We start from the raw sequence: 27,205 nt of genomic DNA, 5'->3' as shown, positions 1-27,205 counted from the left end.
GTAAATTGAATTGTGCAACTTTTATGTCAGCACAACTTTTCTCGGAAATGAATACTTTTAAAGTTATAATCAAAAAACCAAGGAAAAAGTCGAATTTTTCCTCCAATTCTTGACATTTTGATTATTTAAACAATGTTCCGGACCTTTTTGAGAGGGAGGATAACTCAAATATTATTATTTGATCTATTTTTAAGCAATTTCTGCAAAAAAATTTGAGTCACCTCTCAACGTCCATCTCAAAACAGATCCGCCCTGGACTATCAATGAATCTGAATTAAAAAACCGACCAGCTGCTAAAAAACCATTAGTAACTGTTGAACATCGGCAAGCAAGAGTAATATTTGCACTAAACTATATTTACCGCAACCCATAATTTTGGAACAACGTCATTTTTACTGATGAAAAGACTTTTCAGTCGACCTATAACGGTCAAATCCGTGTTTATCGTCCAGCCAATACTAGGTTTGAAGAACGATATATTCACTCTCATAATAAATCTGGACGTTTTTCTGTAAATGTATGGGGTTGGATTAGTATACATGGACCTGGTGTTTGTTGGCGATTAGAGGGAAGATTTACTGCCGACAATTACATTAACGTTTTGGAACACGTAATGCTCCCTTCTATTGAGCAATTGTATCCTAATAATACTTTTATATATCAACAAGATAATTGTTCAGTCCACACTGCCCATGCCGTAAGGAATTGGTTTCAAACGCAAACCTGGAAGTATTGCCATGGCCTGCGCACAGTCCAGATATAAATCCAATTGAAAACATTTGGGGCATAATTGTTAAAAAAATATATAAAAGAAATTTTATGCCACAAAATTCAGATCAATTGTGGGATACAATCTTAGAGTGCTGGGAAGATCTTGATCCAAATATGATATCTAATATAATTCAAAGTATGCCAAATAGACTAAATAAAGTTATAGAAGCAGACGGTTCTATCACCAAATACTAAATTCTATTTGTAACAGTCATTAAAATTATTCTTTATATAATTGTTGAATAAATGGTTTCGTCTAATTAATGCTCAACGCCAATGATTTATATTTTTAATAACCTGTGACATTTGATAACCTCCAAAAATCCCAGCCGGTTTTACACAAATAGGATGACGTTAACTTCTCTTTCTAATACTTGTACCCTTTTTTTTGAATATAACTGTACAAAAAAAGCAAACTATTAGATAAAAATATGTGTTGTCTTTAGTTAGACATAAGCAATCAAAATCAGAGGTGCATACTTAAAATTCATGTTGACCTGTGTAATAAACGGTACATAAATAACTAAAAGTTCCCATAACAGTAAAATCTAACTTAAATAGTTTCAACTGTGATGTATGGGCTGGTTGGATCTTTCGACAAGGCGTTTACCGTGTATATTTCATAATATATAAAATACAGTTGCAAAAAGAGCTTTAAAAACAAATCAAAGTTCTCTAAATCTTACCTGGGATTTTGGCAATTACATTGATAAATATATTCTGGTATTACGTTGGTGTCCTCTAGTGCTATTGCATACTTCTTTGAAATGTCTGGTCTTATGGTATTGATCAGCTTTGGTCCTACAAAAATAATGTTTTTATATACCGTATGAAATACCTACAATTATCGGTTCCATGACATCTCGTAACGCGACAGATCGTAACCCAACAAATGGTAACAGACAATCCGTAACGCCGTCAATTCGTAACGGCGGTAGTTCGTAACATCCACAGTTCGTAACTGTAACTATTCGTAATAGTGTAATCCGTGAGGGTATTTGGCTCCGAATTTCATCCTACTGCATCACTTTACTTGATATTTTCACTGTAAGTAGGAAATAGCTCAAGAAATAAAGTCTACCGTATATCCTATGGCTGTTTTATCTTGGGGGTGGTTCCCACCCCTTCTCGTGGGTGGAAAATTTTTCGGTCAAAATAACCACGGAAGTGGCTAGAGAACCTAATTGTAAGCAAAAACTGTTGTATAATTTTTTTTGAAAACTCAATACTTTTTCAGTTATTCGTAGTTGAAAATTTGCCAGTTTCATTGAAAAATGTCACCTTCTCGGACGGTTTTTTGCGAATACCTTAAAAATTATGCATCTAACGAAAAAAACTATATTATAAAACATTTTTGGAGCTTATAAAAAATCAAAGAGATTCGTTTCTTCATGAGTCTTCTAGTTGTAATACAAAAAGAGATGGTAGGTGAAAAGAGATTTTTTTTGGTGCATGCTCAAATCGGTGTGTTCAACTTAAAATAACAGACAACTGGTCGATTTTAAGGGTATAATGCTAGAAATATATTTTTTTTTTCTATTCTCATACTATGTATAATACCGGGTGGACCAAAAGTCAGTTAACCGTTTTGTATATTAATAAAAGCAAAAATAGCTGAAGTAAAAAAACGTTATTGTTTATTGTAAATAAGTAGGTACAAAAAAGTGCATGCTTTACATTTTATGTTCAAAATGTAAACCACCTTTATCAATACATTTTTGGCAACGCTTATACACAGTGAAACAAGTCTTTCTACAGACTTCCAAGTTGGCACGGAGAACTTCAAATTGGCAAAAACTTTATCTTAAGCACACCCCACATGACAAAATCACAGGGCGTCAAATCTGGCGAATGCGCGTGCCATTCAATTCTGTCTCTTCTCCCTATCCAATCACTAAACTGGATCTATAAACTCATGAACTTGCAATCCGTGATGAGGTGGTGAACCGTCTTGCTGAAAATATCGAATACCTTGTAACTGTGGATTATTTGCAAGGCCCTTCACAGAGCATGATATATTTTCTTGGAGACGCCACAAACTTGCGCGTGACTTTTTTTGATAGCGTTAACTGACTTTTGGTCCACCCGGTATATCAATTATAATTTCACTGTATCATAATGAACTTCATTATGATACAGATTTTCATTACGATACAGATTTTTAACCAATAGAATCGCGATATGGCATTCGCGATGAAGGTGGCACACGCGTAGTGACCAATGGCGAGTCACATACATACGTTTTGACAGTTCTCAATATGTAAACAAACTGACAAAGTACTTAATTTGTTTGCGTTACAAAATTAATAAACATCAATATATATTTTTGTTGTGAATGATCATAGAAAAAATCGTGTATACAACTTGCATTTAATTATCATTATGTAAATAAAATTATCATTATGAAACTCACCGCTAGGCGGCTCGTTTCGTATCCCTCATACTCGCTTCATAATGACCATCATTAAATGCTCGTTGCATAATATACTATTGTGGTGCTTGAAAAGACCTGTAAAACGAGCACTATTAAATGTCGATTACATTAATACTAAGCGAGAAATGGTGCAAAAAAAATTGATGACTTATTTATTTTAAGATAAAATACGAAGTATATTTAACCCCTCACCCACCAGATTTAAATGCATCGTTTTACTTCTACAATACCTTTTATTCTAGTGTTATGTCTATGTTCAAAAGGTTGGGCGGTTTTAAAATGTATAGATATTGATTGTTTTGTATTAACTGAGACCAGACAAGTGGCATGTATAGATATTTTTAAATTGGATGGATATAATATCCATTATAACGAGGGTAATTTCAATCAAAATGACGGTGTGATAATATTCATAAAAAATAACATTGACTACGAGGTGGAAATAGTAGAGGTTAACATTTTTAAATTCTTAAAATTAAAAATTAAACTCAATAACATAATGATACTCATTACAGCAATATACCGTTCGCCTGCAACCTCAGAAAGTGCGTTTATTGTAGCCTTAGAAAGTTATTTAAATATAATAAAAGCAGAACCAATCACATATAACATTATTGTTAGCGATATTAATATTGACATACTTGCAGACGATGAAATCGCTAATACTTATTTAAATTTACTGTTCGAATATAATTTTCATTCATTAATAAACAAAATAACGAGACCAAATAAATCGGGAGGTAGCTGTATAGATCATATGTTTGTTAAATCCACTAAAGAGTCTATTGAAGATATTTGCTCTCCTTTCATTATTACATCTTTAACTACCGATCACTTCTGTACAATAGGAGAACTAAACATTAACATGAGCATTATTTGTAAAAAAAATATTAATAAATTTAAAAATAGTTACATTAATTATAACACATTAAGAGAAATACTAAGAAAGTATGATTGGAGCGAAATTTTCCTTTTAAGTGACGTACAAGATATTGCAACTAAAATTGTAACAACTCTTCAAAAGAAAATAAAAGAATCTACTTATGAAAAAAAAATAAAACGGAACGAAGTTAAACGGAAAAAATGGATAACGTCTGGCATAATAAAATCAATAGACACAAAAAATAAATTATATAAAAAACTGATCCAAAATCCACATAATGAAATTCTTAAACAAGAATACAAAAATTACAAAAATTTTTTGACAAATTTAATAAAAAATACTAAGGCAGAATATTTCAAAAACGTAATTACTAACAAACCCGGTAGTAGAAATACGTGGAAGGTTATTCGTGAACTGACCCAAACTGAGGTAAATTCTGTAGGCGTTAAACAGTTAGTAGAGGGTGACCGGATTATGAACTCTGATTTGGATATCGCTAATACCTTCAATAATTATTTTTCAACTACTGGTGAAAAACTGGCTAACAATATAAAAAAACCGCCATCCAATAATCCGAATAGAATCTCAGTCGCTCAAAGTGCTTTTTTTGATCCAATAACTGAAAGTGAAGTTATAGCGATTATTCAATCCCTTAAGTTGAATAAAGCTCCCGGACCTGATTTATTAAAGGCAGAAATATTAAAAGAAGTTTCAGGAGAAATTGTATCCCCTTTAACATATTTATTAAATAAAATTATAGAAAATGGAAAATGTCCAACAGAATTTAAAGACGCAATTATCAAACCTGTATATAAATCAGGAAATAAGGATTTAAGCCAAAATTACCGCCCAATTTCACTAATCTCAAGCCTTGCAAAAATTATGGAAAAAGCGATTAAAACTCGGATGCTAAAATTTTTAGACCTACATAAAATCATATCTAATAATCAATTTGGCTTTGTTGAAGGCAGAGGTACAGATGATGCAATTGCTTCACTAATGGGTTGCATTTATGATTCAGTTGATAGAGGTAAAGCCCACATTATGTGTATTTTTAGACTTGGCTAAAGCTTTCGACACAGTAAGCCATAAGCAACTCTTGGAAACTTTGGCTGATGTAGGTTTCAGAGGCAACGTATTAAGATTTTTTGAAAGTTATCTAGATAATAGGGTACAAAGGGTAAAAATAAATGAAAGTATGAGTGAGAGAAATGTGGTGAAGTACGGTGTTCCGCAAGGAACGATTCTTGGTCCATTGTTGTTTATAATTTATGTTAATAATTTATTGTCAATTAAATTAAGAGGTAAAATTATTAGTTATGCAGATGACACAGCTGTACTGTATACTGCAGATAATTGGGAGAATCTAAAATTATTGGCTGAAGAAGATTTAAAAAATTGTTTTGATTGGTTTGCACACAAACAACTAACTGTTAACTTCACAAAAACTTTCTTTTTGCCTTTTGGATCTTACAAAACAAGTCTGCCTAACTACGAAACACTAATAATCTCCAATGAAGGATATAAGGATCAACATATTCTGTCTGCTCATTCTGTAAAGTATTTGGGAATTACAATTGATAGTCATTTAAAATGGAACCTACATATTGCGAATGTGACTAAAAACCTTCGAAGTTTACTCTATAAATTTAAATACTTAAGCAATATTTTAGAACAGCGCCTTTTAAAAACTATGTACTTTGCCTTAGTAGAATCTAGATTATGCTATGGGATTCTTGGGTGGGGCGGGGCGTATGGCAATCATTTGGAACAACTAAATGTCGTCCAAAGAAAAATTTTAAAATCAATTTATCGCAAGCCCAAGCTTTACTCCACTGAATTATTATACAAGGAAACTAATATTTTTGATATTAGGCAGCTTTATTTTAAAGCGGTTACTGTATATCAATATAAAAATAAACAAACACTACATTTTCCCTTGCATGAATACTCCACCAGAAACAGGAATAAAGCGATACCCCCTAAAAGTGAAAAAACAATTGGACAGCGTTGTTTCACTTACCTAGGACCTAGGTCCTTTAACGTTTTACCCATAAATGTTCAGAATGTCAAGAATATAAAACAATTTAAAAATAAATTAAAGAAATATATTATAGATACGCCTCTTTCAGTAATACATGAATTAATTGAAGTTAGAAAATAAAACAAGTGTTTGAATATTGGACTCATAGTTGTTGTACTTAATTGTGTTTTTTTTTCTTATTTGTTGCTGTTATTTTTTGGTAAATGCATCGTAGAGATGCTGTATTTTTAAATTTTTTGCAGATTTTGAAATATAATTATTTTCTTTAATTATTTAATTATTCAAAAAACAATGTAATGCTCTTTGCTTTTTCTTTGTTCTCTTATTATTAAGTAATAGATATTATATTATTGTATTGCCTGTGAAAAGATAGTGTGTACCTACTCAGGATATTTTTGTTACATAATGAACCAAATTGACCACTGCACAAGCATTCTGCTTCAAGTGGTATTTTTGTGTTTATTTATAGGGAATTATAATGATTTTAATGTATTACCATTGTATGTATTGTATCTTTTCTCTGAATAAACATTATTTATTTATTATTTTATTATAGTTAAAAAAAAAATAAGATCAAATTATAGAGCACATTTCTAAATTTTCTTAAAAATCTTTCTTTTCTCCATGTAACACGAAAGTGATAAAGAGATACAGTAATGAAAGAAAAACAAAATTGTTATCTGAAAAAAACCTGCATTTTTGTACTGTATATTTTTTTCGTAACTCTTAACATTTTCGAGTCAAATGGAAAAGGGCGATTTTTAAGAAAATCTAAAAATGCGATCTATAATTTGATCTTATTTTTTTCAAAATCCATTCATTTTAAACTCGTCCAACTTTTTGAACATAGAAATAACACTATAATAAAGAGTATTGTAGAAGTAAAACGATGCATTTAAATCTGGGGGATGAGGGATTAAATATAGGTACTTCGCATTTTATCTTAAAATAAATTAGTCATCAATTTTTTTGCACCATATCTCGCTAATGTAATCGACATTTAACAGTGTTCGTTTTAAAGGTATTTTCAAGCACTACAAAAGATATTCGTAGCAGTATACCCTTAAAATCGACCATTTCTATGTTATTTTAAGTTGAACACACCGATTCGAGCATGCACCCAAAAAACTCTTTCCACCTATCATACCTCTTTTTGTATTACCTGTGGATATTACCTTTTTTGTGGAAACACAAGTGAAAAATATAGTCCCGATCCCCAAAAACTATGATGCGTTCATCAAAGTTGTAAAATGAACCTCATGTAAACACATACCCAGAGGATGTCAACAACATTACATATATCTGGTCTGAACGATGAAGCAAAAGACATTATGACAAAGTACACCGAAGAATATAGTAAAGACCCATTTAGCGAAGTTACGGCAGAGATAAGGGAGAGACTGCAGCAAATACTAAGCGCCTCCAGACAAAAACGGTGGAGCTAGACTTTAAGTAAAATGAATATGACGCACAGTAGTAAGCAGGCTTGGAATATGATCAAAAAACTTAATGGTGACCCCACAGAGGTGAAAGAGCCATGTGCAATAACGCCAAATCAGATAGCCCACCAACTACTTCTGAATGGCAAAACAAACAATCGTTGCAAAACGCCAAACATTATAAGAACACAAGACCAGGAAACAACTCTCTTGCGAAACCCATTTACCATCGAAGAGCTTAAAAATGGTATTGACTGTATGAAAAATGGAAAATCCCCTGAGGTGGACGAAATCCTAACAGAGCAGATAAAACACTTCGGGCAAAATGCGAGGCAATGGGTGCTCGATCTATTTAACATCTGTCGCTCTACCTACCAGATTCCACAAATGTGGCGTAAATCAAAAGTAGTAGCCCTTCTGAAACCTGGTAAAGACCCTGAACTACCGAGTAGCTACCGTCCGATATCTCTTCTATGGCATTTATATAAATTGTATGAACGCCTCATTTTGAACCGCATCCAGGAAACAGTAGATGCAAAACTAATCCCACAACAAGCAGGCTTCAGACCAGGTAAATCATGCACAGGCCAAGTGCTGAACCTAACAGAGCACATAGAGGAGGGATTTGAGCAGAGGGAGATAGTGGGAGTAGCCTTGCTAGACCTCACAGCGGCCTACGATACGATAAACCACAGAACCTTGCTAACTAAGATCTATAACACTGTAACCCGACCTGGTAAATATCATTAGATCACTGTTGTGTAATAGACGCTTCTACGTTGTGCTAAATGGAAAGAAGAGCAGATGGAGAACCCAAAAAAATGGCCTATCTCAAGGAAGCGTTCTGGCGCCGTCCCTATTTAACATCTACACCAATGGCCAACCAATGCACCCTCGGACTGAGAGTTTTGTGTACGCTGACGACCTTGGTATCGCCGTAAAGGGGAAAACACTCACACAAGTAGAGTCGACAATGGAAGAGGCTTTAAACATGATGTCAACTTACTACAAACAAAACGCATTAAAGCCAAACCCTACTAAAACCCAAGTATGTGCATTCCACCTCAACAACCATCTAGCTCAGTGGTTTTCAATGTTTTTGAGCCATGTACCACCAAAATGCTTATAATTATTTTTGGTACCACCTAACTGAAGTATCTATGGAGGTAGGTAATTTAATTAACTACAAATATGCTGGATTTTGGCTGTGGTTTCGCGTTTTGTATACCACCGCACCTAATGAAATGTACCACCAGTGGTACATGTACCACAGATTGAGAACCCCTGATCTAGCTCATGTAAAACTGAATGTTTCCTGGGAGGGACAACGCTTGGAACATACTGATAGGCCCAAATATCTTGGAGTGATACTAGACCGGTCACTAACGTATAAATTCCACTGTCAGAGCACAAGACAAAAGGTTTCTACGAGAAACAACCTTCTCCGGAAACTTGTAGGGAGCAAGTGGGGTGCAAACCCCCAGGTCTTAAAGTCAACAGCTGAGGCCTTATGTTTCTCAACAGGGGAATATACTTGTCCCGTCTGGGGTAGATCTAGACACGCCCAACAAGTCACCACGGCGTTAAATGAAACATGTAGAATAATTACCGGTTGTATGAAGCCTACCCCTCTACCATTATTGTACCGGGCAGCTGGATTCGCATCACCAGACGACCGTAGAGGCGCCTTACAATATGTGGAGAAGTTCAGGCAAACTTTCGATGAAAGGCACCAATTATACGGGTTTGACGAATCGCCAGGAATCAGCCGACTTAAATCAAGGAAAAGGTTTATGAGAAATGTCAGCGTCGAACCACCCGAACTGTTTCCCCTACATCCAGAACGACCTAATGGAATGAACCTGGACTGGAAAACATGGCGGACACTCAACCGAATACGCACAGGTGTTGCCCCTGTAAAACAGAACCTTATTAAATGGGGCATCAAGACAGATAACGACGCACTTTGTGAATGTGGGGAAATACAGAGCGTGGAGCATCTGAGAGTGTGCAAACTTTGCCCATCACAGTGCACCCTCGATGATTTATGGCTCGCAAATACAAAGGGTGTAGACGTAGCCCGATATTGGGCAGAAAAACTGTAGTCGGATCCAGACACGAAAAAGTAAAAGTAAGTTTGTATTACCTATAACTAGAAGGTTTATGAAGAAACGAATCTCTTTGATTTTTCATGAGCTCCAAAAATGATTTATATAGTTTTTTTCGTTAAATGCATAATTTTTAAGGTATTTTAAGGTATAAATTATAGAACAGTTTTTGCTTAGAATTAGGTTCTCTAGCCACTTCCGTGGTTATTTTGGCCAAAAAATTTTCCACCCACAAGAAGGAGTGGGAACCACCCCCAAGATAAAAGCGCACATCGGCATAGGGTAGACTTTGAATTAGGAGATAATTAGAGGCTATTCCCAAAATTTCATTAAAATCCGTGCGGTAGGATAGAATTCGGAGGAAATATCCTCTATTTGCTCCGATTGACTGGCGTATAACGAAAATATTTTGTTTTTTTTTTAGCAAATTTAGCATTACTGAATGGATATAATGTAAATATGACAACTAAAGAATATTTTTTATAAACAAAACGGGATAATTCCCGAAAGTTGGCTGTATACCATCTATGCTTTTTCTCCTGAGGATCTTTCAGTGCGTCACAGTTTTTCGATTTCTTTCTAACGCATTAAATTGTATGTGACAGAAAAAAAAAGCACGTCGGTGATTACATTTCGTCGGTGACATTTATAACATTTATTCTAGTTGTCAATAGATGGCGCTATAATCGAAAAAAAGAATGTTTGTGTACTTTGTACGCACGTAAGAAGTTATACTTCTATTATATGATTTCAACGAAATCAATATACTTTAAACAGTTTCTCTACTACTTTCCAAAAATTTTTATTAAAACAATACCAAAAATTAAGAAAATAAAAGAATAAAACATACACAAACACATTGAAAAATGCCACAAATGATTTCTGAACAATAATTGTTGCCAAAAATTTTAATTAAATACGTATTTTCTGAAAAAAATTATATAATAATATACTTACAATCATAAAATCTATAAAAAAATAACAACTTGCTTGGGGCTTGAACCCACTTCACGTCTACCACGCCGTACGAGAGTTGAAGCGATTTCCCACTACACCACATTCGCGTATACGTCATGTGGGAATATACACAACCTAAACGTTTACACCATAAACTTTTTGACATTTTGTTTATTTATATGAATCAAATTATTAGTTTGATTTTTGTCGAATTAAAATACAACAAAATATAGAGTAAGAAAACGATATATTAGATGAAGATTTGTAGAAAGTTTGTTCGTAATCAGATTATGTAAATTAAAGCATTGCCTACTAATGGGTAACTACATTATTTTTTCTGAAGATAATTTTTTATTGGAATACAACTAAAACATTTAGAATTACGTACCTGCGGCTTTTCAAAACTATTTAAAAAGTCACTAGAATTATAAATTTGATTTTATTTCTGTCCTCACAACAATAAAAACTAATACAGTAGACTCGCGATTATCCGAGACTCGGTCATCCGAGCCCCTCGGTTAACCGCGGCAAAAGTCATAACTGGTGAGTTACAATTTTCAACCTTGGCGCAACATCGCCGCCTCAATATCAAAAAGAGGAATAAAGTTCATGCAAAATCAAAGACTTTTTAAACAGTAATATTGATAAGGTAAATGTTTTTATCTTTTATAGACAGTACTGTATTAATTTTGTCATTAAAATATCCACAGTTATGACTATTTACGTGTTTTTCTATCAATATAACCAATCTCAGTGTTAACCGAGTTTTTCCGTATCCGAGGTAGTCACAGTCCCAGTTACCTCGGATAATCGCGAGTCTACTGTATATACAATATTTTTGTTTACCGATAACTTCCATATTGAACAATTATTGACAGATCATTTCAACACCCAATCAGAGCCCGTATAACGACTAATACCATACTGTCGGTGTGCGCATACGCGCAGATCAATAAAATTTCACCCTCAATGAAATCGCGCCTAAAGCGTATAATTTCAAAAAATTATTTACTAATTACATAATATATCTACGAATATAATCTGTACACTTTATAAGACTCTATACAAATCAAAGAAAATACCATTTGATAAATGCAATAAACAAAATTGATTTGTTTTTATGCCAAATTGCAAATAAAATGTGACTGTATTGAACCGGCTATGTTTCTAATGTCCTACTAACTGTACGAACCGGCTATGTTTCTAGGTATTATGCACATTAAAGGTTCTAATGTCTTACATAAGAAAATAAGAAAACAGTCATTACCTTATGGCTACGGCTTCCGAAGTCTCAGTAATTACACGCATCGATTGAAGTCCCCTGCGATAAGACACCACCTTTAGCATCCGTCACTTATTGTTCCAATTCTACACTCTAGATTAGACTATTGTTTTAAACTTTTACGCACTACCGGCAACTTCGGAAATGGTTAGTACGGTACTGCGCGACCCCGTATTTTCTCCTTTTATCACTATTGAAAAAATTCGTACTTTTTCCGCAAAGAATTAACCAGTTTACCCGTAACTTAAAAATTACTCGTCGTTCGCTCGTCGATCACGCACACGCCAAGAAAAAAATTCAAATTGTCATTCCTCGACGGTAGTACAGCACACTCTGCCCCAAAAAACCAAAAACATCGTTAAGATAAGTATTCGAATCTGTTCCTATATTATTAAAAGTTTTTAACATCGAACAAAAGAATAAACTCATTAATTTTTATCACCCCGAAAAAAGGTTCAGCCCTCGAAACTCCCATCTGTTTTATCGCTTGTTAGAAATTTTTACTATCAGTCCAGACGAAGCGGTATCGGATTACGCGTAAGGAATTTCGAAAACCCGACAATAACATATTGACTTCGGTGATGGCCATAAAACCATAGACGTTACAGTGACAACTGTCAGATTTAACTAAAATGTCATGTCACTAAAATGTATATTATCAAGGACTTACCTTTTTTTTATCATTTGCGACGCACTGAAAAATGCTCATGAAAAGAAGCATAGTTAAATAACTTAACGTGAAGTAAAAACTCCCTGGTATAGGAAATTGGTATAAAATATTTTAATGATTGGAATAATGATACAAAATCCAAACGGATTCAAAACGTTTTTGGACTTATCAGCCCATCATCAGTGAACCTAAAAGCAAGTAATCCCACTTAAATAAAATTGAAAAAGGGGTGAAATTTTGACTGTTAAAAATTGAAAAGTGTGGTTAAGATTACAGGGAGTAAGTAATCTTAACCACACTTTTCAATTTTTAACAGTCAAAATTTCACCCCTTTTTCAATTTTGTTAAGTGGAATCACTTGATTTTAGGTTCACTGATGATGAACTAATAAGTCCGAAAGCGTTTTGAATGTAATCCTTTTGGATTTAAAAAAAAAATTGAATTCATCATTAAAATATTTTATACCAACTACACCAGGGAGTTTTTACTTCACATTAAGTTATTTAATATATTTTTAAATTTTTTATCCTAAATTATCACTTTAATTTGGTAAAACTACTGTTACAGGTAGATTATATTTATTTTAAGACACAATTTTCAATATATATTTCTCTCCGAAATATGAAATATGTCGAAAATATTTATCCTGAAGCTGGTTCGTTAAATTGATAAACGTAATTTTAATTGCAACTGTAGTGAGAAAGTGGGTACAGAAATATTCAATTTTTACTTACGAATAATTGTTAGTTATTCGATGTTACGAATAATCCGGTCAACTTAGACATCAAAATGCTTGGCAAATAACAAAAATTGCCGGAGAGCAAAATTTTGGTGGAGAGCTAGGGTATAGCTTAACAAATAAAGTTTAAAAAGTCCCCATCGATCCCATGTGTGCGTCAAAAGTTATTCGGGGTCAAAGGTCAAATTTTAAGATTTTTTGGATTTTTTTCGAAAACGGTAAGTTTTATTAAAAAAAACCTTAAACCAAAGTTGTAGATCCTAAAATTCTCTACAAAAATAGTCCTTACTATTTTTTTCCTAAGAGTTGCCATTCCTGAGATAACGCGATTCAAAGAGTCACATTATACATGATTTGCACACGTTTTCACACCACCTGTGAGGTAGTGTACTCGGCGCGTTTTTTTTACCGTGGTTTCCCCTGTAGGCCTACTCCACTAATTTGACAATTTTAGGATAATTTAAGGAAACAATACCGGTCAAGTTCTAGATATTACCTTATTATTGATATTGATTATTAGGTTAACTATTGTTTTGATTTCTTTAGATATTTTAATCAGATTCATATTCTTGAAAGTCTACTTCAACAGTCAAGTCTTTTTCGATTTCATCTTCGTCCTCTTCCTCTTGCTGGATGTTCAGAAATTGTTCAAATGTGACTGAGTCATTGGTCTCTTCATTAAAATCACAGGAGTCTTCCTCTGTTGTACTAAACTGGACATTTGAGCAAGACTGACCTTGGCAGTTGGTACACACTAGAGAACACAGCAACCCGACTTTTTACATCCACATTTGGCACTACAACCTTTTTTGCAATTGCAAAAAATAGTGTTAAGGAGTTTTTCTGGAGCAGGTGGGAGTAAGGTTTTAATCGGTTCCAGAGTATTATCTATTAATTTCCAACCCCAGTCTTCTGGATTCAGTTCATTGCCTAGCCATGTTTGAACTTGATAATATACTCGATACAAATGTTGAAAAGCAGATACTGATGTTGGAGGAAGACATGATAGTTGTACTTGTTTCATGTTTCGCGTATTTTTTACAAAAGTTAAGTATCGGTATTTATCAAGACAAATAATTTTTGTTGGAGCTCCATAAACCGCAAGAAGAAAACGAATTCCTTCCGTAATTATTGTTTGCGGTGTAGAATCAAGTTCTGTAAAAACTTTACAGCAGTCAGTCAAATCTTTTTTTTTTTCGAATAATTAAGTACTGACGTTTTGCCCCTTCTGTACATTGCGGACGTAGTGTCGCAGCCGGTTATCGCATGTAAAAATAAAATGTACTTTTGGCATTTGGGATAAGCCGATAAACTATTCGAAGAATATATCTCTGTTCGCTGTTGAGCCCTTCCAGGTTTCAGAAAATAAATAACTTTATCTACTGGAGTCCTTGCAGTAATCAGTACCAACAAATCAACACCTTCACCAACTACAATTGTTGTGTTTGTTGTCTTAAATTTTTCAATTGCTGTCTCAATTATAAGGACATCTGCGTCATTTTTAGCTTATTTCACTTCAATATTCGCAGCTGTTAATTTGTCAGTTAACATTTCAGCCTCCTTTCAGCTTTCTTCTTGCGGTTTATGGAGCTCCAAAAAAAATTATTTGTCTTGATAAATACCGATACGTAACTTTTGTAAAAAATACGCGAAACAAGAAACAAGTACAACTATCATGTCTTCCAACATCAGCATCTGCTTTTCAACATTTGTATCGAGTATATTATCAAGTTCAAACATGGCTAGGCAATGAACTGAATCCAGAAGACTGGGGTTGGAAATTAATAGATAATACTCTGGAACCGATTAAAACCTTACTCCCACCTACTCCAGAAAAACTCCTTAACACTATTTTTTGCAATTGCAAAAAAGGTTGTAGTGCCAAATGTGGATGTAAAAAAGTCGGGTTGCTGTGTTCTCTAGTGTGTACCAACTGCCAAGGTCAGTCTTGCTCAAATGTCCAGTTTAGTACAACAGAGGAAGACTCCTGTGATTTTAATGAAGAGACCAATGACTCGGTCACATTTGAACAATTTTTGAACATCCAGCAAGAGGAACAGGAAGAAGATGAAATCGAAGAAGACTTGACTGTTAAAGTAGACTTTCAAGAATATGAATCTGATTAAAATATCTAAAGAAATCAAAACAATAGTTAACCTAATAATCAATAGCAATATCAATAATCAATATCAATAATAAGGTAATATCTAGAACTTGACCAGTATTGTTTCCTTAAATTATCCTAAAATTGTCAAAACAGTTAGTGGAGTAGGCCTACAGGGGAAACCATGGTAAAAAAACGCGCCGAGTACACTACCTCACAGGCGGTGTGGAAACGTGTGCATATCATGTATAATGTGACTCTTTGAATCGCGATATCTCAGGAATGGCAACTCTTAAGAAAAAAATAGTAGGGACTATTTTTGTAGAGAATTTTAAGATCTACAACTTTGGTTTAAGGTTTTTTTTGATGAAACTTACCGTTTTCGAAAAAAATCCAAAAAATCTCAAATTTTGACCTTTGACCCCGAATAACTTTTGAAGCACACGTGGGATCGATGGGGACTTTTTAAACTTTATTTGTTATGGTATACCCTAGCTCTCCACCAAAATTTGGCTCTCCGGCAATTTTTGTTATTTGAAATGTCTATATAGACCGGGTTAGAAGTGTAATTGACGGTGTTTCGAATTGTCGTGTTATAGACTGGGAGATATTATACCTACAGAAGTTCAGCCATGATTTTCTGAGTCCTGCCTTTTGCAATACTGGAAGGGTCGACGAGGTACTTACAATTTGTGGAAACATCCACAAATTTCCTGTGACATTTTCCTGTACAAATTAGATTTTCCCAAAAAATCAAAATAGAGTTTTGCAGTGAATTTCTGAGTCCTGCCATATCCGTAGAATGACAGGATACTATGGATATTATGAAGAAAATTTTTTGGGTTGCAAACGGGTTAACGGAGTATATGTGTATATAGTATTTTTACTACAAAAACGTTATTACGTAGGTCAAAATTTTTGACGTAAGAGAACTGTCAAAACATTAGAATGTGACTTTTCATTATTGCCGTGTTTATAATAAACATAGCAATAATGAAAAGTCACATTCTAACGTTTTGACAGTTCTCTTACGTCAAAAATTTTGACCTACGTAATAACGTTTTTGTAGTAAAAATACTATACAAACATGTAAGGAAAATAATGAAATCTTCATGATCTTCTAGGTCCTGCCAACTAAATAAATTAAACATATTTATTTTAAAATGACCAAAAAAAATGTTGGCATGACGTCTCCTACTGTTTAAGTATACTTGTACCTTGGAAAATTCTGCGGAAAATTTTTACCCTGATTCCGTGATTTTCTGAGTCCTGCCTTTAAAAAGTTATAATACTCAAATGCAATCAATACTTTTCGGTACTCGGTAGGAAGATTAAACGGTTCTTGTAAGACGAGGAGTCCTAGATTTGTAAGAAAATTCGTGAAAAATTCCACGATTTTCTGAGTCATACCATTTTGCATATTATGTTTCAAGAATCTTAATATAAGTCTATTTACAAAGAGCCTGGTTTTATAGTTATTTCGTACACAGGGTGGGGCATTAGTGTGACAAAGTCCAATTACTCGTTTGTGGTAAGAGATACGAAAAAAAGTTATTGGGGTAAAACGTGTGGCAAAGATAGGACCATAATTTAAAAATATTTTCTAATATACAGGGGTACCCGTATTGACAGGGTGACACAAACTTATGTTTTTTAATGGAACACCCTGTATATAATTTTAAGACGGAATGGGACGTTTCGGCGTCGCCGTTTCGGCGTGGCCATTTCGGCGTGGCCGTTTGGGCGTAGAGCCGTTTCGGCGTAGGCCGTTTCGGCGTAGGCCGTTTCGGCGTCGGCCATTTCGGCGTCAGAAATTTTATTTTAGTTGACTAAATACCTACATTGAGGTTTATTGGTCAGGCAATTTTTTGGAAAAAAATCTTTTAATATAGTTATTTAAATACATTGGAGTTCATTGGTCACACAATTTTAACATTAATGGTCAAGTAGAAAAATAAACTAAATATATTTCTTTTATAAACATTTTGTTATATTTTATTCTGCAAATACCTATATTGGATTTTTTATTAATGCATATTAATAATAATTGCTGTTCTCTTAATTGTCCCAGAGCTAATTAGATGATAACTGACATTTTTCAACTTTAATTAGACATACATTATATGGTATATAGACGGAGAATTTTAATATTGTTAAAATATCTTTTTTAAGCAAAAATATTTGCAGAATGTATATTTTTAAAAAAAATTAAATTATACAATATTTTCTTGAAAGGAATCTGCTTTTAAAATATTTACCATTAGTTAGTATAATAATAGTTATCCCTATATTTATTGCAGTTTCTTCGAAAATTTAAATACAAAATTCTATAAATCACATAATAATGTTATTAACATTTCCTCGAAAACTTAGGTAAAACTTCAGGTAAATTATGGCCCTCCCTGCGGTCGGGCCATAAACTTTACCTTCAGGATTAAATGTACTACTTCAGTCCCGCGGTATATAATGTACTATTATTAGGAAATACCTCGAACAGAGATCAGTTTAAGAGTTTATGTAGTGTCTTATAATATTTCATAGTAGTATTTATACGATATACAGACGAAGAATTTTTAAGCTATGGAACGAAAAATTTTATCGACCAGAGGAAGAGAGAAATTTACCACTGATGGTTTCATGTATGTTTTTGACGCTGTTAGTAAAAGCGATGAATCCCTAAAATTTTGGAGGTGTGAGAGGAAACAAACGTGCAAAGCAAGAATACATACAAGAGATGGTGAAGTCATCAAGAAAGTAAATGTTCACACTCACGACTCCTCGGCGATGGACGTGGAAGTAGCACAAGTTGTTACAAAAATGAAAAAGCGTGCTACAGAAACAAACGAAGGGACAATAGTGGCAATCAATGAGTGCCTGAGAAATACAAGTCAAGCTTGTCATGGTCGGCTCCCAAACACTGGCGCGATGAGAAAATTCATCAGACGAAAACGTAACGAAGTTCATGCAGCCCCATCAAATCCGACAACTGTTGAAGAGTTAGTAATTCCCGAGTCTTATCGTGTTTACACGTTACAAGATGGTGTAGAAGAAAATTTTTTATTAGCAGATGATGGAGAAGGATTGCAAAGAATTTTGATTTTCGGGAGAGAATCGTGGCTGCAACATCTACAGACCTCAGATGTGTGGTATGGTGACGGTACATTTGCTATAGCACCATCTCTATTTTTACAAGTATACACAGTTATGGCCACAAAATATAATGGAGTCCATCCAATATTTTATGCCATGCTGCCGAATAAAACAAGATCCACATATACCCGTATGTTTGAATTGATCAGACAAATTGTACCAAATTTGCAACCCAGAGCAATCCATTGCGATTTCGAACAGGCGGCATTTAAGGCAATGGAAGATTGTTTTCCAGGCGTCGACATCAATGGATGTTTTTTCCATTTGGCACAAAATATGAAGAAACAAGTGGCTGCTATGGGATATACGAGAGAGTATAATGCTGATCCACAATTCGCTTTAAATTGCAGAATGTTGACAGCATTAGCATTTGTTCCTATCGAACATTTAGATGATGCCTTTGCCGTTCTAGCGGAAGCTCTACCTGCTGAACACCAACCACTTGTAGACTGGTTTGAAGACTACTATATTGGACGTATGAACAGAAGAGGAAATGGCAGAAGACCAAGTTTATTTCCCCAAAGGATGTGGAACCTCTACCAGAGAACTCTGGATGGAGAAGACCGGACAAATAATCACGCTGAGGCCGCCCATAGAAGACTCAAGATGGAATTGGGAGCAGATCATCCAACCATATGGAAATTTATAGATGGCCTGCGTCAGGTGCAGAAAGGTCGAGATGTCTATTTCGAGCAACTTGTGGCAGGTAATCTCCCACCATTGAAATTAAGAAAATACAGAGACGCAGATGATCGCATTTCACGGCTTGTGGGAAATTTTGATGCAAACGGGGATGTTTTAGAATTTTTAAGAGGACTAGCACATAATTATAATATGTAAGTAGGTACTTTATTTTAATTAATATTTCGTGAATAAGTTTTGTAGGTTAAATATAAATGTCTTGTATGTAAGTATAAATGTTTCAGAATTTTTAATTGGACTAGCACATATCTAATTATAACATGTAAATAATAACTAAAATAAAATATTCATTTTTCCAAAATCTTGTTTATTCATTTATTTATATATAATATCTACAGCTAGAAGCCAATTACAGATATTACATTAACTATGAGCTAAATAACAAGCACACACACATAAGTATAAAATTGACATATACAGTCAAACCCGCTTATTGGAATAGCCTTCGTGCCGATCAAAAATATTCTTATAACCGGGATATTCTAATAACCGATCATTGGTGGCTAGCCAAAATAAGTGTACCGAATATGTATTATGTATATTATGGTTTTAGTTCTTTTTATGTGAACAATACACAGTAGTGTGACTATTACTTATTTATTAAAAAACACAAATTACATTATATTATTATGTGTATGCATAATACAGGTAATTAATACGAAATGTATGCAATATACATGTAGGTATGTAAATATTTTCTTATTATTTTGTCTTGAAAAATAATATGGGTAAATATTGTAGCTTGTTTTGTTTTGTTAGGTACATAAAATACTAGTCACCTGTTTTGTTGTTCTAAATTTAAAAAAATAGAAAAGTTTACATTGTATTGGGCCTCTATAAAACTTGCTATAACATTACAAACGGTTACCATGGCCGAAACTGTTTTTAAACCTTTTATAAGAAGCAGTGGGTGGTAATATGGTAGGTAGGTATAGCAATTAGTAGACCAAAATATGAAATCGTTTTACGACCTGTAAAATACGCTGTACGCCGGCCTTGTCGGCCATCGATTGAATTGGTACTCATAAACAGTAGTAATAAAGCATTATTACCTGACACACCCAAAATATACAAAACAGCACCACAGGCCTTCAACGGCCTTGGCGAGAAACCGTAATACCCGACATAATTTTTAGGAAATTATAGGTAAAAATTTATTCATTGGCGTGCAAAATATTCCATTAAACGGTATATTTTATTAAAAAGTATTACTATAAACGGATAAATTTATTAAGGAATAAATGGAAACGTTTCGGGGCCTCGAATTTATATTCCATAAACCGGGATATTCTTATAACCGGTACTCTAATAAGCGGGTTCGACTGTACAAATCTACCATTAATATTAAAATTTTGTGATCAATGGACTCCAATGTATCTACTTAAATAACTATATTAAAAGATTTTTTTCAAAATAATGTCTTACTAATAGACTCCAATGTAGGTATTTAGTCAACTAAAATAAAATCTCTGACGCCGAAATGGCCGACGCCGAAACGGCCTACGCCGAAACGGCTCTACGCCCAAACGGCCACGCCGAAATGGCCACGCCGAAACGGCGACGCCGAAATGTCCTAGACCCATTTTAAGATTCCTAAGATACTTTTAAGACAATTCACATAATCCAAAAATGCTAGAGCTCTTTGAAGATGGCGCCTTGTAATTAGTTTTTTTATATCTCGAGAACGCTTCCATTTTGATAGACAAAAACTGGTCTGCCTTATCTTCCAGAAATAAATCGATTTTATCAATTGCGAATCTCTAGTACCGGTCATAGGAGTCCGTTTTGGGTAGGGCAACGGTTATTTTATCGCATAACTTTTTTGTCTTTAATTTTTAAGCATTCTTGATACTAGATTATTAAATTGTGAGGTATTCTAGTACTAAAAGATACTCTTGCTTTAAATCGGTAGAATGCACCGTTTTCCAGAAAAATCGATTTTAAAATTTTTCGTACTTTGAATTTGAAAAAAATTTGAAATGAAATTAAAAAAACGGTGTATTTACCGACTTAAAGCAAGAGTAACTTTTAATACTAGAATACCTCATAATTTGATACTCTAGTGTCAAAAATACTTAAAAATTAAAGACCAATAAGTTATGAGATAAAATATCCGTTGATCTACCCAAGACGGACGCCTATGATCGGTACTAGAAATTCACAATTGATAAAATCGATTCATCTCTGGAAGAGAAATAAATGTACCAGTTTTCGTTTCTCTAAATAGTTTTTTTTAATTGTTTTTCAAATTCAAAAAACGAAACAATTTTCAAATCGATTTTTCTAGAACCCGGCGTATCCTACCGACTTAAAGCAAGAGTACCTTTTAGTACAAGAATACCCCAGAATTTAATAATCCAGTGTCAAAAATGCTTAAAATTAAACACAGAAAAGTTATGCGATAGAATATCCGTTTCCCTACCCAAAACGGACGCCTATAACTTGTACTAAAAATTGACAATTGATGGAACGATTTATCTCTGGAAGATAAATAGGTGTACCAGTTTTAGTTTTTCTAAATAGAAGCGTACTGGAGCTATTTAAAAAAAAACTAATTACAATACGCCATCTTTAAAGAGCTCTAGCTTCCTTAGGAAGCATTTTCGGACAAGGTGAATTGAGTTAAATTTTCTTAAAATTATCTGAGAAATCTCCGGTCTTCGTTTGTTAGGAGAGTTTCTGGACACCCTGTATAATAGGTACATGCCCTAGTATAACCAATCTTCTTCTTCTTGATGTGCCTATCCGTGACGAATGTTGGCAATCATCATGGCAATCTTCACTTTATCTGCAGCAACGCGGAAAAGCTGCACAGATGTTGTGTTGAACCAGGTTCTGAGGTTCTTTAACCAGGATGTTCTTCTTCTTCCTGGACCTCGCTTTCCAAATATTTTTCCTTGCAGGATGGCTTGTAGGAGGGCATATCTGGATTCATTTCGCATAATGTGTCCAAAGTATTCAAACTTTCGAGATTTGATGGTGGTTAGTACTTCTCGGTTCTTCCCCATTCTTCTAAGAACCTCCTCATTTGTCACCCGATCAGTCCATGGGATTTTAAGAATTCTCCGATATAGCCACATCTCAAATGCTTCCAATTTTCGGCACATATCCTCGTTCAAGGTCCATGATTCAACACCATAAAAAAGGACAGAGAAGACGTAACATCTCAGCATTCTTACTTTTATACCAGAGGAAAGTTGTGGCTCTTGAAAAACGCCCCCATACGGTTGAAGATTGATCTAGCTTTTCCGATGCGCGCTCTTATTTCTTGGTTATTGGTCCATTCTTCATTTATTATGGTGCTGAGGTAGTTGTAGTGCCTCACTGTTTCTACAGGGGTTTGGTTGATATAGAGTTGACCTTCTGTTATCTTTTTCTTGCTAATGATCATAAGCTTTGTTTTCTTTATGTTTTTATTGAGTCCATATTGTTGACTGTAATACGTGATTTTGTCCATGAGGACTTGTAGGTCTTCTAGGTTGTCCGCAAATACTATGGTGTCATCTGCATACCTGATATTATTTAGCCGGTACCCGTTTAGTAGAATACCTTTTTCAGTTTCGTGCAAAGCTTCGATAAATATTTTTTCAGAGTAAAGATTGAAAATTAGGGGGGACAAAATGCAGCCTTGCCTCACTCCACGCATGATTTTGACATATTCGGTGAGTTCACCGTCAACTCTGAGGTTTGCAGTCTGATTCCAGTAAAGGTTTCAAATTATTTTCAGATCTTGGTTGTTAATTCCTGCTTCTTTTAGTATTTGCATCATCTTGGCGTGTTGTACTCGATCAAAGGCCTTCTCATAATCAACCAGACATGCGTATACGTCGCAATTTACGTCTCTGCATCTCTGGAATAAGACTTGTATTGAAAACAAAGCCTCTCTCGTACCAACAGCATTTATGAACCCGAACTGGTTGGGCGAAATTTGACTTTCACATAGCTTGTAAATTCTAGTATGGATTACCTTTAGGAACAATTTTAGGAGATGACTCATCAGGCTTATCGTACGGTATTCTTCGCACTTTTTGGCTCCTGGTTTTTTTGGAAGTGCAATAAACTCAGACTTCAGCCATTCTGTTGGTATTTGTCCAGAGTTGTATATGTTGTTGAATATCTTTGTGATTATTGCTATTGATTCGTTGTCCATCAGTTTGAGTAGTTCTGCTTGTATATTATCGGGACCTGCTGCTTTGCCATCCTTTAGCTGTGTTATGACAGAATAAACTTCCTGCTGTAATATTCTTGGTCCATCATTTACCTCTTCTTCTAGCTCAAAGGTGTTATCTCTTTGGTCTTCAAATAGTTTTTCTAGATATTCTTTCCACGTTCTAATTTTACTCTGTTTATCTAAGATGATGTTTCCGTCAGAATCAGTTAGATTTCCTCTCTGTTTCCGTCTTAGTCCACCTGTGAGTTCTTTAACTTTCCTATGTACATTGTGACTATCGTACTTTGATTGTAGAATCTCAATTTCTTGGCATCTCTCCATTGCTTCTTTTTCTTTCGCTTCTCTAATTTTCCTTCTTATTGATATATTGATTGTTTTGTATGTGTCGGGATAATATTTTGCATTTCTTCTTTCGTCCATTAGTTTCAGGATCTCATCTGTCATCCATGATTTCTTCTTGGTTAATTTATCTGCCTTTAAGTGTCTATCCTTTACATTTTGAACTATTTCGGTCATCTGTTTGATCATTTTGTTCTTCGTTCGATGCGTCACTAATTGCAGTCACTTGCTCGTTTAACGTGGCTTGGACCCTCATTTTCGTGTCAGGGTCTTTTAGCATACGTAGGTCGTATGATTGTGATTTCTTTTTCTGTACTATTTTGAGTTTGACGCGAAATACTCCCACCAGTGGAACGTGGTCCGTCTCTAAGTCTGCTCCAGGATAAGTCTCGACAGATGTAAAGCTGTTTCGGAATCTTTTGTTTACTAAAATGTAATCTATTTGATTTCTAATAATTCTCCCGGGTTTGTCTTGAGGGGATTTCCATGTGTACAGCTTTCGAGGTGGTAATTGGAAAAATTTGTTAGTGACAACGAGTTCTGAGTCTTCTGCGAATTTTTCTAGGAGGTCTCCTCTGTCGTTTCTGACTCCAAGTCCATGTGCGCCGATGTACTGCGTCTTATCTCCAGCTCCAATCTTGGCATTAAAGTCTCCCATAATGATAAGAACTTCCTGTCGTGGAATTTTCTGTATAATTCTGTTGATATTCTCATAAAACTCAATAGCTTCTTCCTCTTCTTTGTCTGCAGTGAGAGCATAAACTTGGATAATATTTATATTGACGGGGTTGGCTTGTACTTGTAGTAACATCACTCTCTCTGATATTGGCGTAAAGTTAGTAACGCATTTGGCAACTTTGGGTGATACGATAAATCCGACTCCATATTCATGTGATCCATCACTTTTTCCCGAGTAGTAATACCTTGTGATTTTCCACTTGTATTTCCCCAGAATCTGGCCATCTCATTTCTGCTATTCCCATGATTTCAATATGCATTCTCTTCATCTCCTGTATTGCATTGTGGATTTTTCCTGCTTTATATAAGGTTTTGACATTCCATATACAGATCTTGATATTCTTTCTGCACTTCAATTTATTATCTTGTGGTGAACTCAAAACTGTCCTCCCCGGAGAACCGAACGGAGGACTTACTCCGGAATTTATTTTAGTGTTGAGCATTACCATGATTGATTGACTAGGGCGTATCGCTCTGGATCATTAATGGGGTGTTTGCCCTACTTGTGCTTCCCCATCCTTATACCGTTGACCAAATATTTGGTTCATCCGCCTTCGGGGCCGATTTCACAACCTCAGGACAAAAGGGTGCCCTACCACTTACCAACTCATCCGCCCGAAGCCGTTGGTCAGTAAGTGGAGGATTGCTTATACCGGCAATCTTTCGGTGAAGAATATGTAGTAGAAAGAAATATAGCGACCCGTCTGCCTTCGGAAACCTAATCGCCATTTGGGGTCGGAAGAAACAAAAGTTAGCCAAGAGAGGCTGATAGGAAAGATTAAAGACATTTCACTCAAGACAAGTTGAAAAAGAGCAAAATGTGAAGGCCCTTATGATCCGCCAGGTGCGTTTCATAAGCGTATGAGTATTGATATACCTTGTATTCCCGCTCATACTTCGGGGTGTTGACTACAGACTGTATGGCTCGTCCAGCATGCCATAAGCGTATGAGTATTGATATACCTTGTATTCCCGCTCATACTTCGGGGTGTTGACTACAGACTGTATGGCTCGTCCAGTATGCCATAGCATGGAGGGTGCACGCCATTTTAACAATGTGAACACCCCAACTACATGGCCTGACCACAGTATAACCAATAAATTGTAAAAATTATTTTGATTTTCTTCCTATTACTTTTATTGCGTTAACTTAGATAAAAATATGATTTAATCGCTTAAAATAAAGATGTTACAGTTTGGTATTAGATTTGAAAGGTGTGTAAAAAATCCGAGACATTACCCAGGAAAATAATATTTTAATACTGTACGATTGTTTTAACGATATAAAAATTAATTTTTATGTATTAAAGATCTTTGCGGTTATCCTGCCACGTTGTAAACGGTTTTAGATTAGTGTTTTTTAAGCATACTCGACATGGCATGACTCAGAAAATTGTGGTAATATGAATATGTTTTTATAACAACCTGCAATAATTTTACAGACTTAGCATTTTATTTTTATATACGAAATAACTATACAACCATCCTGCTTCATTGTAAATATATTTATATTAACATTCTTGAGATATGTGGAAAATGGCATGACTCAAAAAATCGTGTAACTTTCCATGAATTTTTTTACACATTTTTAAACTATGTATAGTGAAAAAGGTGTAACTAAACATCCTGCCATTTTGAATAATGTCTACTTAAAGTATTTATTTTATAATAAAATTTATTTTATGACTCGGAAACCAATCAACTCGGAAAATCACGGAACCAGGGTGAAAATTTTCCAAGGGACAAGATCAGTTAAACATTAGGAGACGTCATGCCAACATTTTTTTGAGCATTTTGAAATAATTATTTTTAATTTATTAAGTTGGCAAGACTCAGAAAATTATGAAAATTTTTTTATTTTCATTATATGTTTGTATATCCTATATACGCCCTTAGTCCTTTTGCAACCCTCCTGCCAAAAAAATGTTCTTCATAAAATCGATAGTATCCTGTCATTCTATGGGTATGGCAGGACTCATCGCAACTCCCCATTTTTTTCCTCATGGAAAATCTAATTTTCACAGGAAAATGTCACAGGAAACCCGTGGATTTTTCCACAAATTGTAAAAACCTTTTCTAACCTTCCAGTATTGAAAAGGGCAGGATTCCGAAAATAGTAGTTGAAGTTCTGTCAATATCTCCCGGTTTATTACGAGATGTCTTGTCAAGACAATAATTATCTTATACTTACCAAACGGTCCAGCCACCCGAATTCCCGCGAGAGGATTAAAGGGCTTCAGAACATAGACTACCGTTTTGATCCAAAGGGGAATACTATTGTATTCTCGGGGGCGTTCCGGGAATCCCCAAGGATCAGCCAGAATTAGATGCTTCACTCTCTTGGGATACGAAATGGAATAGGATGCGGCTAAGAAGCCCCCCATACTGTGACCCAACAGGATGAAGTCTTTTAATTTCAGTTCCTTGCGCCATTCTTCAATGGATCTTATCATTTCGTTCTCGGCTTCTTTGCTAGATTGACTGAATGTAGGACGACTCGAACGACCAAATCCTATTGACAGAAACAATTATAAATTATTAACAAGTAATTGGACTTCGTAAGTCCTAGGTTTTCACCCAGTGATCGAAAGTAGAACCGGCATAAACGCACATGAATTAGAAATAATTATAAAGGTTTTAAAATTGACCGCCAATTGTGACGTCAGACGTAGGT

The 27,205-nt window shown here is 34.8% G+C and overlaps 1 protein-coding gene across 3 annotated transcripts in view; it reads right to left on the bottom strand.

Moving 5' to 3' along the window:
- Positions 1 to 27,205, bottom strand: part of LOC126890802 (1-acylglycerol-3-phosphate O-acyltransferase ABHD5) — a 114,415-nt gene that overhangs the window by 19,117 nt on the left and 68,093 nt on the right. For all 3 annotated transcript variants that reach the window (XM_050659994.1, XM_050659992.1, XM_050659993.1), the window contains exons 4-5: positions 26,723 to 27,043; positions 1,458 to 1,572 (exon numbers count right to left, since the gene is read on the bottom strand). In XM_050659994.1, the coding sequence (XP_050515951.1) occupies positions 1,458 to 1,572; positions 26,723 to 27,043 (436 nt within the window). The remainder of the gene's footprint in view (positions 1 to 1,457; positions 1,573 to 26,722; positions 27,044 to 27,205) is intronic.

This window comes from Diabrotica virgifera, chromosome 8 (assembly GCF_917563875.1).
Source record: "Diabrotica virgifera virgifera chromosome 8, PGI_DIABVI_V3a".
NCBI classification, from domain to species: Eukaryota; Metazoa; Arthropoda; class Insecta; order Coleoptera; family Chrysomelidae; genus Diabrotica; species Diabrotica virgifera.
This window is presented reverse-complemented; position numbering and strand designations above follow the sequence as displayed.